Source organism: Drosophila elegans, unplaced genomic scaffold, assembly GCF_018152505.1.
Source record: "Drosophila elegans isolate 14027-0461.03 unplaced genomic scaffold, ASM1815250v1 contig_208, whole genome shotgun sequence".
Lineage (NCBI taxonomy): Eukaryota > Metazoa > Arthropoda > Insecta > Diptera > Drosophilidae > Drosophila > Drosophila elegans.
Genome location: NW_024545578.1, coordinates 11,401,930 through 11,412,892, shown reverse-complemented (window position 1 = coordinate 11,412,892; position 10,963 = coordinate 11,401,930). Strand labels below are relative to the sequence as shown.

The 10,963-nt window shown below is 46.4% G+C and overlaps 3 protein-coding genes across 3 annotated transcripts; 2 read left to right on the top strand and 1 right to left on the bottom strand.

Annotated features, from left to right (window-relative positions):
• Positions 1 to 15: 15 nt before the first annotated feature.
• On the top strand, positions 16 to 4,676 carry LOC108135659 (enhancer of mRNA-decapping protein 3). Its single transcript, XM_017256492.2, has 5 exons — positions 16 to 983; positions 1,270 to 2,187; positions 2,252 to 2,412; positions 2,475 to 2,559; positions 2,616 to 4,676. Exons 1-5 carry the CDS (start codon positions 421 to 423, stop codon positions 2,941 to 2,943), a joined length of 2,055 nt encoding a protein of 684 aa, XP_017111981.1. The 5' UTR covers positions 16 to 420; the 3' UTR covers positions 2,944 to 4,676.
• Positions 4,677 to 5,021: 345 nt separating this feature from the next.
• On the bottom strand, positions 5,022 to 8,194 carry LOC108135658 (putative RNA-binding protein Luc7-like 1). Its single transcript, XM_017256491.2, has one exon. The coding sequence runs from the start codon at positions 8,034 to 8,036 to the stop codon at positions 6,741 to 6,743; it is 1,296 nt and encodes a 431-aa protein (XP_017111980.1). The 5' UTR covers positions 8,037 to 8,194; the 3' UTR covers positions 5,022 to 6,740.
• A 636-nt stretch (positions 8,195 to 8,830) lies between these two features.
• On the top strand, positions 8,831 to 10,888 carry LOC108135590 (U4/U6 small nuclear ribonucleoprotein Prp4). The gene has a single exon (XM_017256390.2). It carries the CDS (start codon positions 8,955 to 8,957, stop codon positions 10,611 to 10,613), a length of 1,659 nt encoding a protein of 552 aa, XP_017111879.1. The 5' UTR covers positions 8,831 to 8,954; the 3' UTR covers positions 10,614 to 10,888.
• The last annotated feature ends 75 nt before the right edge of the window (positions 10,889 to 10,963 follow it).

The window sequence follows — 10,963 nt, the reverse complement described above, 5'->3', positions numbered from 1 at the left end:
TGAGTTTGGTATTTGGTGGGTATTTTCCCACCACAGACGAACGGCCACACGCAAGCAGTGAAAATCCCAATGAAACGAGAAATCTAATAAGTTTTGCCCAAAAGTGTTGCAATTGTTGGTGCATTTATCGCTTAATAGAGACAGAATTGAAATCCCCTAGCCGCACAGTTAAAAATCCAAGAACACTCCAAATTAAGCCATCAAAACACTTAAAAATCAACGGCTGTGTAGCAGCAGAAAGAAGAGGAAGAGAGGTGCGTGGTGCGTAGTTAGTGCGAAATTGCGTATTAGGAAAGAAAACAACAACAAGGAGGGCTGCGAAAGCCAGCAATCATTTCGAGCAACAAACATTAGCCAGCGAACAACAAACAAACCGAACACATTGTTGCATCTGCAGTGGGAGTACCAAAAACTGGTTACATGGGTCCGACTGATCAAGACTGGATCGGCTGTGCGGTGTCTATAGCCTGCGACGAGGTCCTGGGCGTTTTTCAGGGGCTGATCAAGCAGATCTCCGCCGAGGAGATCACCATCGTAAGGGCCTTCCGAAATGGCGTACCGCTGCGCAAGCAGAATGCCGAGGTGGTCCTCAAGTGCACCGACATCCGCAGCATCAATCTCATCGAGCCCGTGAAGGAGGATATAGATGGGCACACGGCCCCGCCGCCGGTGATCAACAAACCTACGCCCGTCAAGCTGCCCCACTTCTCCAATATCCTGGGAAAGCAGCAGCAGCTGCAACTCCAGCAGCAGCAGCAACAGAAGCAGCAGTACCAGGAACAGCAACATGAACAGGATCAGGAACAGTATCTGCCATCGACGCCAAGGTCAAGGGCCAACGGGCATGGACAAGGAGCACCAGGAGGAGCGACCCTGACTGCATCCGGTTCTTTGGGGTCACGTGGCAGCTTCAACTCGGCGCTCAGCGATAAGATGCACCAGCTGAAGCTCATCGAAACCAACGGCTCTAATGGCACCCGAAGGTATTGTCGGTCAATAAATGGCTGGTAGTTCGTAATCATATATATGCTTAAAGATAGATTTATCGGGATTTATATGAAAATATTCTGAAATTCTGATCAGTTTTATGAGCTATTCGGTCTGTATATTAATTACATAGTTTAATGACCCCTTCGAATCATAGGTTATGCATGGTTTACTTGATTAATTAGATCAGGCTCATTCGCATAAGATCTTTTGTTCCAGATAGGATAATAATTCGAGTTTTATAATACTTGTATAACGCTCTATTTTTGGTTCGCCTCTTAGAACACCGCAAACATCTCGTGCGTCCAGTGTCCAGCAGCAGCCGCAGATGTCGACGACTCCGAGCAGCGTGGCCGCCTTCTTTTGCAACATGATACCGCCGAAGGTTGAGGTTAAACTGGGAGCCTACGTGGCCAACACGCGGGAGAGCTACTGCAGCAGCAGTGGGGACAGCGGCGAGGCGGCTGGGCTGTCGTTGGGGAGCAGCCGGCCCATAGATATCGTCAGCAACGGAGATGGATTCTACAAGCAGGCAGCAGCCTCCAGCTACGGAAATGCAAATGGCAATGGCAGAAGAAATGGCAACGTTAACAACAATGGAAATGGTAACGGAAACGGCTCTTACACCAATGGAAATGGCAACGGCAACGGAAAGAATAGGCGGAATAGGGTACGACGGGAAAGCAGCGTGCGGCAGCAGCAGGTGCAGCAGACTTTTGGCAGTGAAGCGGACGATCCACTGATCCACGAAGATTTCGATTTCGAGGGCAATCTGGCGCTGTTCGACAAGCAGGCCATTTGGGACGACATCGAGTCGACGCACCAGAAACATGACGAGGTGCGACACGTAGTTAACCATCATCATCATCATAAGCCGGAGCAGAAGTACCGTCACGATGAGAACATCTTGGCCAGCAAGCCGCTGCAGCTGCGCCAGATCGAGAGCATGTTCGATGGCGGCAAGGACTTTGTGACGGACGACGGCCTCATTATACCCACGATTCCGGCTTACGTTCGGAATAAAATCGAGATGAGTGCTGAGAGGGCGGGCCTCTCCCTGCAGAGGCAGATCGACATATTGGCACGCGGGGCCAGTGACCTGGCCATCACACTGCTGGGCGGTGCCAGACGTTTGACGCCGGCCAACAACCATCAGTGGCCGAAGATAGCCATTATTTGCGATGGCGTTAAGAACATGAGGTGAGCTGGTTAAACTTGCCCTTAGTCCGAAAATTGAATGTGCAATTAACCAAAATAATTGCAGAACAATCAACATTGGAGCAGCCACGGGTCGCCAGCTGGCTTCGCATGGCCTCACTGTGCTCCTATACATAGAGCAAGCCAAACTGGTGGAGCAGAACAGCAGCAGCGCTGAGATTTCCTTGTTTAAGGCAACCGACAATGTCATAGTTCACTCAGTAGATGGTAAGTAATCAATCAGCCAAACAAACAAACTTGAGTTGAACTCATGTTCAATCATCCTTTAGCCTTGCCCACGCCAGATCTTGTGATATTATCGACTAACACCGCTAATTTATCGGATGCGATCAGGAAATGGCTCAGCGTAAATCGGTTGGTATAAATTCTCTTCACGCTAAAAGTCCTCCTAACATTAATTTATTTTTTAGCGCTTCGGTGCTTGCCGTAGATCCGCCGCCGTGTGGCATTAATGAGGTGGCTATCAAGTACTCAATTCTACCCATACTACCATTGAATGGCATATCAACAGCAACAGCATCATCATCTTCGTCGGCTGCCGCCACACCAACGCCCATTGCCAGCACTTCGGCAGCAGCAGCGGCTAACAAGTCAGCAGCAGCAACATCAACGAACAATTGTGGCAAATTGTATTTATGTAATCTAGGTATACCAGATAAATTCTATCGTGATTGTGGCATTAAGTACAAAAGTCCGTATGGACATAAATATGTGATACCGATTCACTCAAAGGACTGAAACAACGACAACAACAAAAACACAAACACCAACATTTACAACAGCAATCAAACTGCAGCATTAGCAACACAAGCAAATCATTAAAACAAACAGACAAGCACACACAACAAAAACAAAAACAATAACAATGACACACCCGCACACTTGTGATGATCATCAAGTCCAGTTTCCTGTGAATCTAGCTCTTAGTAGTCTTCTCTCATATATTACTCAAATTAAACATTTTGTTCTACGGCGCATACAGATTTAGTTTTTAGGTTAGTTCATGCATCAGCCCTTTAAATATATCTAGTTATTATGTCTATTTTTCTGAATTAATTAAAAGCTGCCCCGGCCAAATGCCAAACTATGATTAATTTTCAACATGTACCCTTTAGTTTATTTTTTTTCATTTTTAACACAACTCCTTTTAATTTTTGTACAGCCCTCAGTTCAGAACGCTAGTCCAGCATTTACAAGTTTTAAAAGCTTTAGTTTAGGCGCACGCTCTAAGAAATTTTCCAAGCATTTAATCCAAACTCCAAAGCCCCAACAGAAAGATTAAACAGATGCTATGGCCTTAATTTGATTTGTAATTCCCTGTCCTTCCCGCAAGTGGTCTTCATAATCGTAATCAACAAATCAGGCGATAAATTGTTTGTAAATAACTATACAATTCTATGGGGAACGATAAGATCTGTTAATTATTATCAAGTATGCGCAATAAATGCCAAATTCAATGTCTAATTTTAAGCATTAAATCAACAGCAAAAGCAACAACTATTGTACGATGTAATAAGGAATACAAATCCAAGTATAAATCAAATCATATAGTTAAGGTAGTTGCGTAAGCATAGTGTTTAAACGTTTAACAAACCATAACAAACAAAACAACACTGATAAAATGAGGAACACTTTATATTATATATATAGACGTATTTAAGATGTGTCTTTAAGCAAACTAAACAAAGTCGAGAGCATAATTTTTTACCCATCGAATACTAAAGAGAAACCACAACACAATACATATACTCTAAACTGTAGAACGATGAATTTTATATAAGATTAAATCCAATCTAATAGTGCAAAATTTTAGAAGGTTGCGACTCAGCAAAGCAACCAAAAACTCAAAACAAACAACCCAAATTAAAACTACTTGTTGTATAAATAATAATACCTATAATTGTAAAGATAAAAACACACATAGATTCTAAATTCCAATCATGTTGATGATCATCTGCAAATTCAATTTCAAAAAACCATCAAATTATATTGTAAAAGAGAGTTGAATGCGGATCAATTCGCCGCAAGGCGGGTCCCGCAGTGACTGTTTTGCGTTAGGAGTAGACGAGATGACCAGACTTCAAAGGAATGTTGGTGGCGAGCGGATGAGAAGGTTTTCCCAATACCACAGCAACAAATACAGATTTCACTAACAAACGAATAGACACTAACACAAGGAGAAACAACATAAAGCCAGAGATTTTGAAAACGTATAAAAATTGCAAAAACATATATTTTCGGGCCAATTGAAATTGTTAAACGACGAAGAATGTAAAACCTAATTTTAAATGTATACATAAAAGACAAAATTGTTAAGAAAATTCTCTTTTGGAACAAAAAATCAAGCAGAAAAAAGATAGCGGGTCAATGAAAAAAAAAGCAAAACACTAAATGAAAGTCCTTTCCAAACGAAACAGCAATATTAAAAAATACAAACAACACCGAGAAGCCTTCTCATGGAAGAAAACAAACTTTACAACCGTGTTTTTATTTGGCGAACACCGGCTTAAATGGTTCCGGTAAATTAAGTATGTTGGATGGCATGGATCCTTATCCACGCCAGGAACGGACAGATCGCCGTCGAAAAATCGAGATTTATTCAAGTCCTGAAAATGCATATCATCATACCATCGCAAGATTCCGAAATCGGAGACATATTTTGGCAGCCTCTTGTTTTGTCGTATTTTACGGTTGAACATTTAAAAACATATACTTGCCATTATCAATACTCACAGTCAACGCAATCGACTATAGCTGAATATATAGTCCCACAATGACCCATGTCAATGTATTTAAAAATAACAAGTATACTCAAATATAATTCAAGTGCAATTTTATTACATTCCGCTTAGATCCATAAAGATTAGTTTTAATTTAGATCTTATTTTGAGTGTGTTGTGTGTGGTATATAACTTAAAAGTGTAGATAAAAACAATAGGTTTTGTTTGATAGATAGATACATATGTAGGTAGATAGAAAATCAATTGGCGTTTTCGAACGATTCTTACCCACTGTCAGGGCCAAACACAAATAACTCTTTACACTGCTCTCACAATTCCCTCTATAAATTCCTCGGCTGCCGAAAGAAACGAACCAACAACAGGGTTTCTGCCGTCTTCGATGATTCAATTAAGTATTTGCTTGATTGTAATCAGAGATTAGTGGCCCGAATACTCACATATAGGCATGTTCTGTACTGATCTGAGCCCCGCGGCAGCATCGATTCTGTGGCTTAAGCACCATTTGGCAAGATAAACAAAGATTTAGTTAGAAACGGATATTGTTTGCCTCTAAACAGCTACGAGATTATTATTTTTATTTTGTTTGTGGTTGTTGAATTTTTGATTATTTATTTTCAAGAGAGAAAGAGAAAGGAGGGGGAATACGTACGTTGGGATCTGGATCGCCGATAACCCTACAATGCATGGTCTGCTCACGGGGAATTGTCAAAGTCGTTATTTGCATACGTACCACAGAGTCGTGATCTTCTAACATTAATACGTACCCAAAAACGAATACATAAACGACACTCTCTGAGGACGATTCGAAAGGAAACGTCGGCCGGAATGGATACGTACCCAAGCTATATTATCTGGATTATCTATGTAATACGCATGTCTGTCTGCCAAAAACAACTAACATTCGTCTGGTATAAAGGATATAGTCACCTCGCCATACTCAATATCAATACGTACCGAAGCTGTGCGAGAGCGTTAAGCGGCTGCGAAAGTGTGGAACTTCAAGTAGAGAACGCTTTGGGGTTACAAATCAAATCAAATCATATAGAATCAAATCAGATCAGAGCAGTGATAGAGTGTCAGAGTTATATATGGTGGAGGCTTACCCCAAAACGGGACGACAGCGATGCACAACACACGTTGACTTCGACTGGGAGAACGTGATCGCTAGCTGAGAAGAGACATGGTCGAGTGTGTTCAGGTTTGGTTGGGTTTCGGGTATCAGTCAGTGTTACCAACATGTAGCTAGCTATACAACACACAAAATTTCAAATATTAAAGTTATCGCCTGCTCTGCGTCTCAATAATTTAGATTTCTTTAGCTAATCGTGCCCTAATCGAGTTACTGAACTGAACTACAATTGGCAACACTGCGGGTTCGTTGGGTTCACTATTTTTGGTTTCGGTTTGGGTTTCTCTACTTGCCAAATACTCTGGACTGGACGGGGACTATCGAATTTCAATCGTATCATATCGAGTATTTCGTATCTCTTACAGTTTTTCTTTTGGGTTTGGGTTTTACGGTAAGGCTGGGTTCTTTTAACATGGGGGGTTGCAACGACATGTTTGCTTTATTGGTTCATCAGAAGTTGGAACGCAAGATCAAAAATAGAAATCATCAAAAATTTACAAAGGTAATCTCTGCACATTAGAGCGTCAAAAGTGTGGCTTAGGTCGCTTTATTGATTAGGCTATGAATATTCAGTTGCTGTTGTTGTTTTCAGTAGTTCAATTTGTGGTGGCATTGTAGTTGTAGTTGAAGTGATTAATGTTACGTACGTGCGCTGGGTGGGATTCCTAGCGGCGGGAGTACCGTTCGCGGGAGTAGGAGCGTCTTCGCTGGCCGTTGCCCCCGCCGCCACCACCACCACCACCACCACCGCCGCCATCTCTAAAGTGGTTGAAGTTGCGGCGTTCGCGTGGCGAGCGTTCCCTGGATCTTGAGCGGCGTCTGTCATCCCGGTGATGGCCACCGCCTCCTCCGCCGCCGCCGCCGCCTCTGTCGCCAAAGCGTCCTCTGTCGTTGCGTCCATGGCGCTCCCGATCCCGCCTGTTATCACGCTCACGATCGCGATGATCCCTGCCATGGTTGTCCCGGTCATCTCGTCCTCGTCCGCCACGTTCTGCAGCCCTTTCGGATCGTTCGCCGCCCTCCGGCGTCTCCTTGGCACGCTCGCCACCCTTCTCGTCCGGTCCGCGGCCGTTGTTGGGTCGCTCGCGCTCCGCATCCCGGTTCCGCTGGCGTTCCCTGGACCGGGAACGATGTACGCGGGAGCGGCGGTCCAGTTCGCGGCCACCTACAAAGTAGCGATTGCGCCCACGCCCTTCGTCGTCTCGGTCGGTCATCTTACCCGTCCGCTTGAGCTCCGCCTTGCGCGGCGCAGCCGTCTTCTCCAGCTCGATCAGCTTCTCGCGGATGGTGAGGAAGCCAAGGTGCAACTTACCACCAAAGTGGTCCGCCAGCCGGATGTCGTTGTCGTGGATGCCCAGATAGGCGGAGCAGACCTCACAGACGCGCAGCTTCTGCTGCTGATATGTGGAGGCGGGCATGGAGGTCCGGTACTCGTGCTCGGCCTTGATCTTCTTGGCGCGCAGCTCCTCGATCTCCTTCATCAGCTCCATGCTCTCCTCGACTTCGCCGGCTTCGCCCAGTGCCTCGGCCTTGGCCAGCTTCTTGCCGATCTCCTCGGCCAGACCGTGGACGGCGTTGGCCTTTTCGGCCACCTCGGCGGTCAGCTCCTCCTGCGTTTCCTTCAGGCGCTGTTTGGCCGAGTCCGTGCGCCGGTCGCAGTCCGCGATGAAGGCCTGCAGGTGCTCCATGGCCTCGATGTCGTAGTAGTAGTCGCGCGTCTTCGCAGCACTCTCGTAATCTGCGCGGAAAGCCAGGTCATGCACTTTGGGACACTCACCGAGATCCATGCGCGTGGACGCCAGGATGTCGTGCGGACAGCAGTCGAGCAGGAAGGACTTGCAGACCCTGGTGTCCGAGAATTTCAGCTGGCGCTCGTCGCCGTTCCGCGTCGTACCCATAAGCTGGTCCAGCATTGCTCGCATCTGATCGGTGGCCGACATTTTGTTGCTCGGCGCGCTCATTTCCTAATGCCGGGAGCGCGTGAAAATTGCTGCGACAGGGGCAGTGACAGCTATTTCGCAGGCAATGTGACTGCTAGCGTGTGGAAATCCTCGATTTTCACTCCGTTTTTTACCACCTAGGAAAAGTTTTGTGTGTGTGTGTGCGTGTACTAAAACGGGGTAGTGCTGCAAAACAGTGCTGCAAAACAGTGCTGCAAAACGCTAGCTTACGATATATCGCTGCGGAGTCACAGTTACCAGTAGTCACGATTTTATAAATTCATCATATTTAAAAAAACGGAGGTAACGTTGTTAATGTTAATGTTAAACAAAAAAATTCTATGTTAATGTTGTTGAAATGCAAATATTTTTACAGCTATTTTGATGAAATCAATCCTCTGAAATTCAGTGCAGTCATACATTTTGTTTTGATTTACCAACTGCTTCTAATAAAGTGCTTTGCAGAAAAGGGCCAAGTTTATTTTTTTTTCAGTCATGTTTAACACTCTCAAAAATGTTTGAACTATGTTCATCTAGTTGAAAGTATTGCCTTATAATTTCTAATTCATTACTATAACTTATTTTTGGATTTACTTAAAAATTATGAAAATTTTAATTTTTGAAACAGAAAAAAAAGTCTGATAACAATTTTTTTATTGAAGTAACACAGAAAAGGAAAAAATGTATTAGAACAATTAAAATAAATAACTAAATTAAATAATTATAATATATATGTGTACAATAGCTGTTCTAAAAATATCGATGTTCGCGACGCATCTTATGCTAATTATCGATGGGCAATCCAACCCCCTCCGCATTGTCCAACACTAGGCAACAAAACGTTTTCATTGAGCGATATTTTTTTGTTGTTTCCTTCGTTTTTTCGGCGAAATTTTGTTTTAAAATTAATTCTTTACCGCTCGTTTTTTGGCGCCCATAATGTCCGATGACGACGATATACAGTACATCAAGCGGCAGCGTACGCTCCACTATGGATCGCTCGAGGAATCGGAGCGCAAGCGGCGAAATGCCGCGTCGTCTGAGGCATCAACAACAACAACAAAGGGAACGCCGGCAGCGTCTGGGGCAACAACAACAACAAGCACAGGCGGACAACTGGAGGACATAGATTCAGATGAGGACTATGAGGAGTCCACGAAAAAGACGAGCAGCTCCAAACAGGCGGCAGCACCACCACCCACAGCCGCCACACTGGCCAACAAAATCGACGATGACTACTTTGACTTGGAGACGGAAATGGAGCGGGACAAGGTGGCACTGCTGGAGGAATTCGAGCGCAAGAAGCGGGCGCGCCAGATAAATGTGTCCACCGACGACACGGAAATAAAGAGTAATCTGCGCCAGCTAAACGAGCCCATTTGCTACTTTGGCGAAGGACCAGCGGAACGACGAAGACGTCTTAAGGAACTGCTCGCGGGTCTGGGCGAGCACGCCATCAACAGGAAGCAGTACGAGGAGGAGGAGCGCAAGCAGCAGCAACGGGAGCAGGATCAGGCCACCTGGTATCACGAGGGACCCGACTCTCTGCGCATTGCCCGGCTCTGGCTGGCGGATTACTCCCTGCCGCGGGCCAAGGATCGCTTGGTGCGCGCCCGTGAGGCACTTGAAGTGGCCAGTGCCACGAGAGCCGGCCGCATGGTGGAGATGCAGAAGAAACTGCAGTCGCTGGCTCCTCTGTGCTCCCAGGTGGGCGACACGCGGCCCGTGAGCAGTGCCGCCTTTAGTGCGGATTCCACACTCCTGCTGACCGCCTCATGGTCGGGTCTCTGCAAGCTGTGGAGCGTGCCCGATTGCGAGCTGAAGCAGACGCTGCGCGGACATGCCAGCTATGTGGGCGGCGTGGCACTGCGACCGGGTGTCAAGGCAGACGAGGAGAACGTGGTGGCCATGGCGTCGGGCGGACACGATGGCGCCGTCAAGCTGTGGGGCTTCAACAACGAGGAGTCCATTGCCGACATCACCGGCCACATGCCGCACCGCGTCTCCAAGGTGGCCTTCCATCCGTCCGGGCGATTTCTGGCCACCGCCTGCTACGACTCCAGCTGGCGGCTGTGGGATCTGGAGCAGAAGACAGAGGTGCTGCATCAGGAGGGACACGCCAAGCCGGTGCACTGCCTCAGCTATCATTCGGATGGCAGTGTTCTGGCCACCGGCGGACTGGATGCCTTCGGACGGGTGTGGGATCTGCGCACCGGCCGGTGCATCATGTTTCTGGAGGGCCACCTGGGCGCCGTGTTTGGCGTGGACTTCTCGCCGAATGGCTTCCACATCGCGACGGGTTCCCAGGACAACACCTGCAAGATCTGGGACCTGCGGCGACGCCAGCCCGTCTACACCATTCCCGCCCACACCAACTTGATTTCGGACGTGAAGTACCAGCAGGAGTGCGGTAGCTTCCTGGTCACCTGCTCCTACGACTCGACCACAAAGATCTGGTCCAACAAGACGTGGCAGCCGCTCAAGACGCTGCAGGGTCACGACAACAAGGTCATATCGGTGGACATTGCGCCCAACTCGCATTATATAGCAACCACCTCGTTCGACCGCACATTCAAGCTGTGGTCGCCGGATAGCTGATTTTGATACCATTACATTATTCTACTCGCCTGTGGGCGCACGCAGACAATCTCCACTTGCGATCTGCCCGCTGGGCACGACTTACTCATCCACTGTTTTTGTTATTTCAGAGACAATAGCCCATGGAAGTTTTTGCAAACATTTCAAGTTTTCGTTTTGTATAACACAATTTGTTGTTTTTGTTAGGCGAAAGGCAGATGCAGCGATGTTGCATTTCGTAAATTTAAGAATTTTTTATTGAAATTGTTAATAAAAAACACATTTTTGGTAGAAAAGTGCAGTTTTTGAGGGGTTTTGATGATTAAAACCAAAGCCTTTTTCTAACTCGGTAGATGTTCTATCGCAGAATG

Coding starts and splice junctions, on each gene's coding strand:
- LOC108135659 (XM_017256492.2), top strand. CDS start 421: ATGGGTCCGACTGATCAAGACTGGATCGGCTGTGCGGTGTCTATAGCC. Junction 2,413..2,474: donor CATAGTTCACTCAGTAGATG/GTAAGTAATCAA, acceptor ATCATCCTTTAG/CCTTGCCCACGCCAGATCTT. Junction 2,560..2,615: donor AAATGGCTCAGCGTAAATCG/GTTGGTATAAAT, acceptor TTTATTTTTTAG/CGCTTCGGTGCTTGCCGTAG.
- LOC108135658 (XM_017256491.2), bottom strand. CDS start 8,036: ATGAGCGCGCCGAGCAACAAAATGTCGGCCACCGATCAGATGCGAGCA.
- LOC108135590 (XM_017256390.2), top strand. CDS start 8,955: ATGTCCGATGACGACGATATACAGTACATCAAGCGGCAGCGTACGCTC.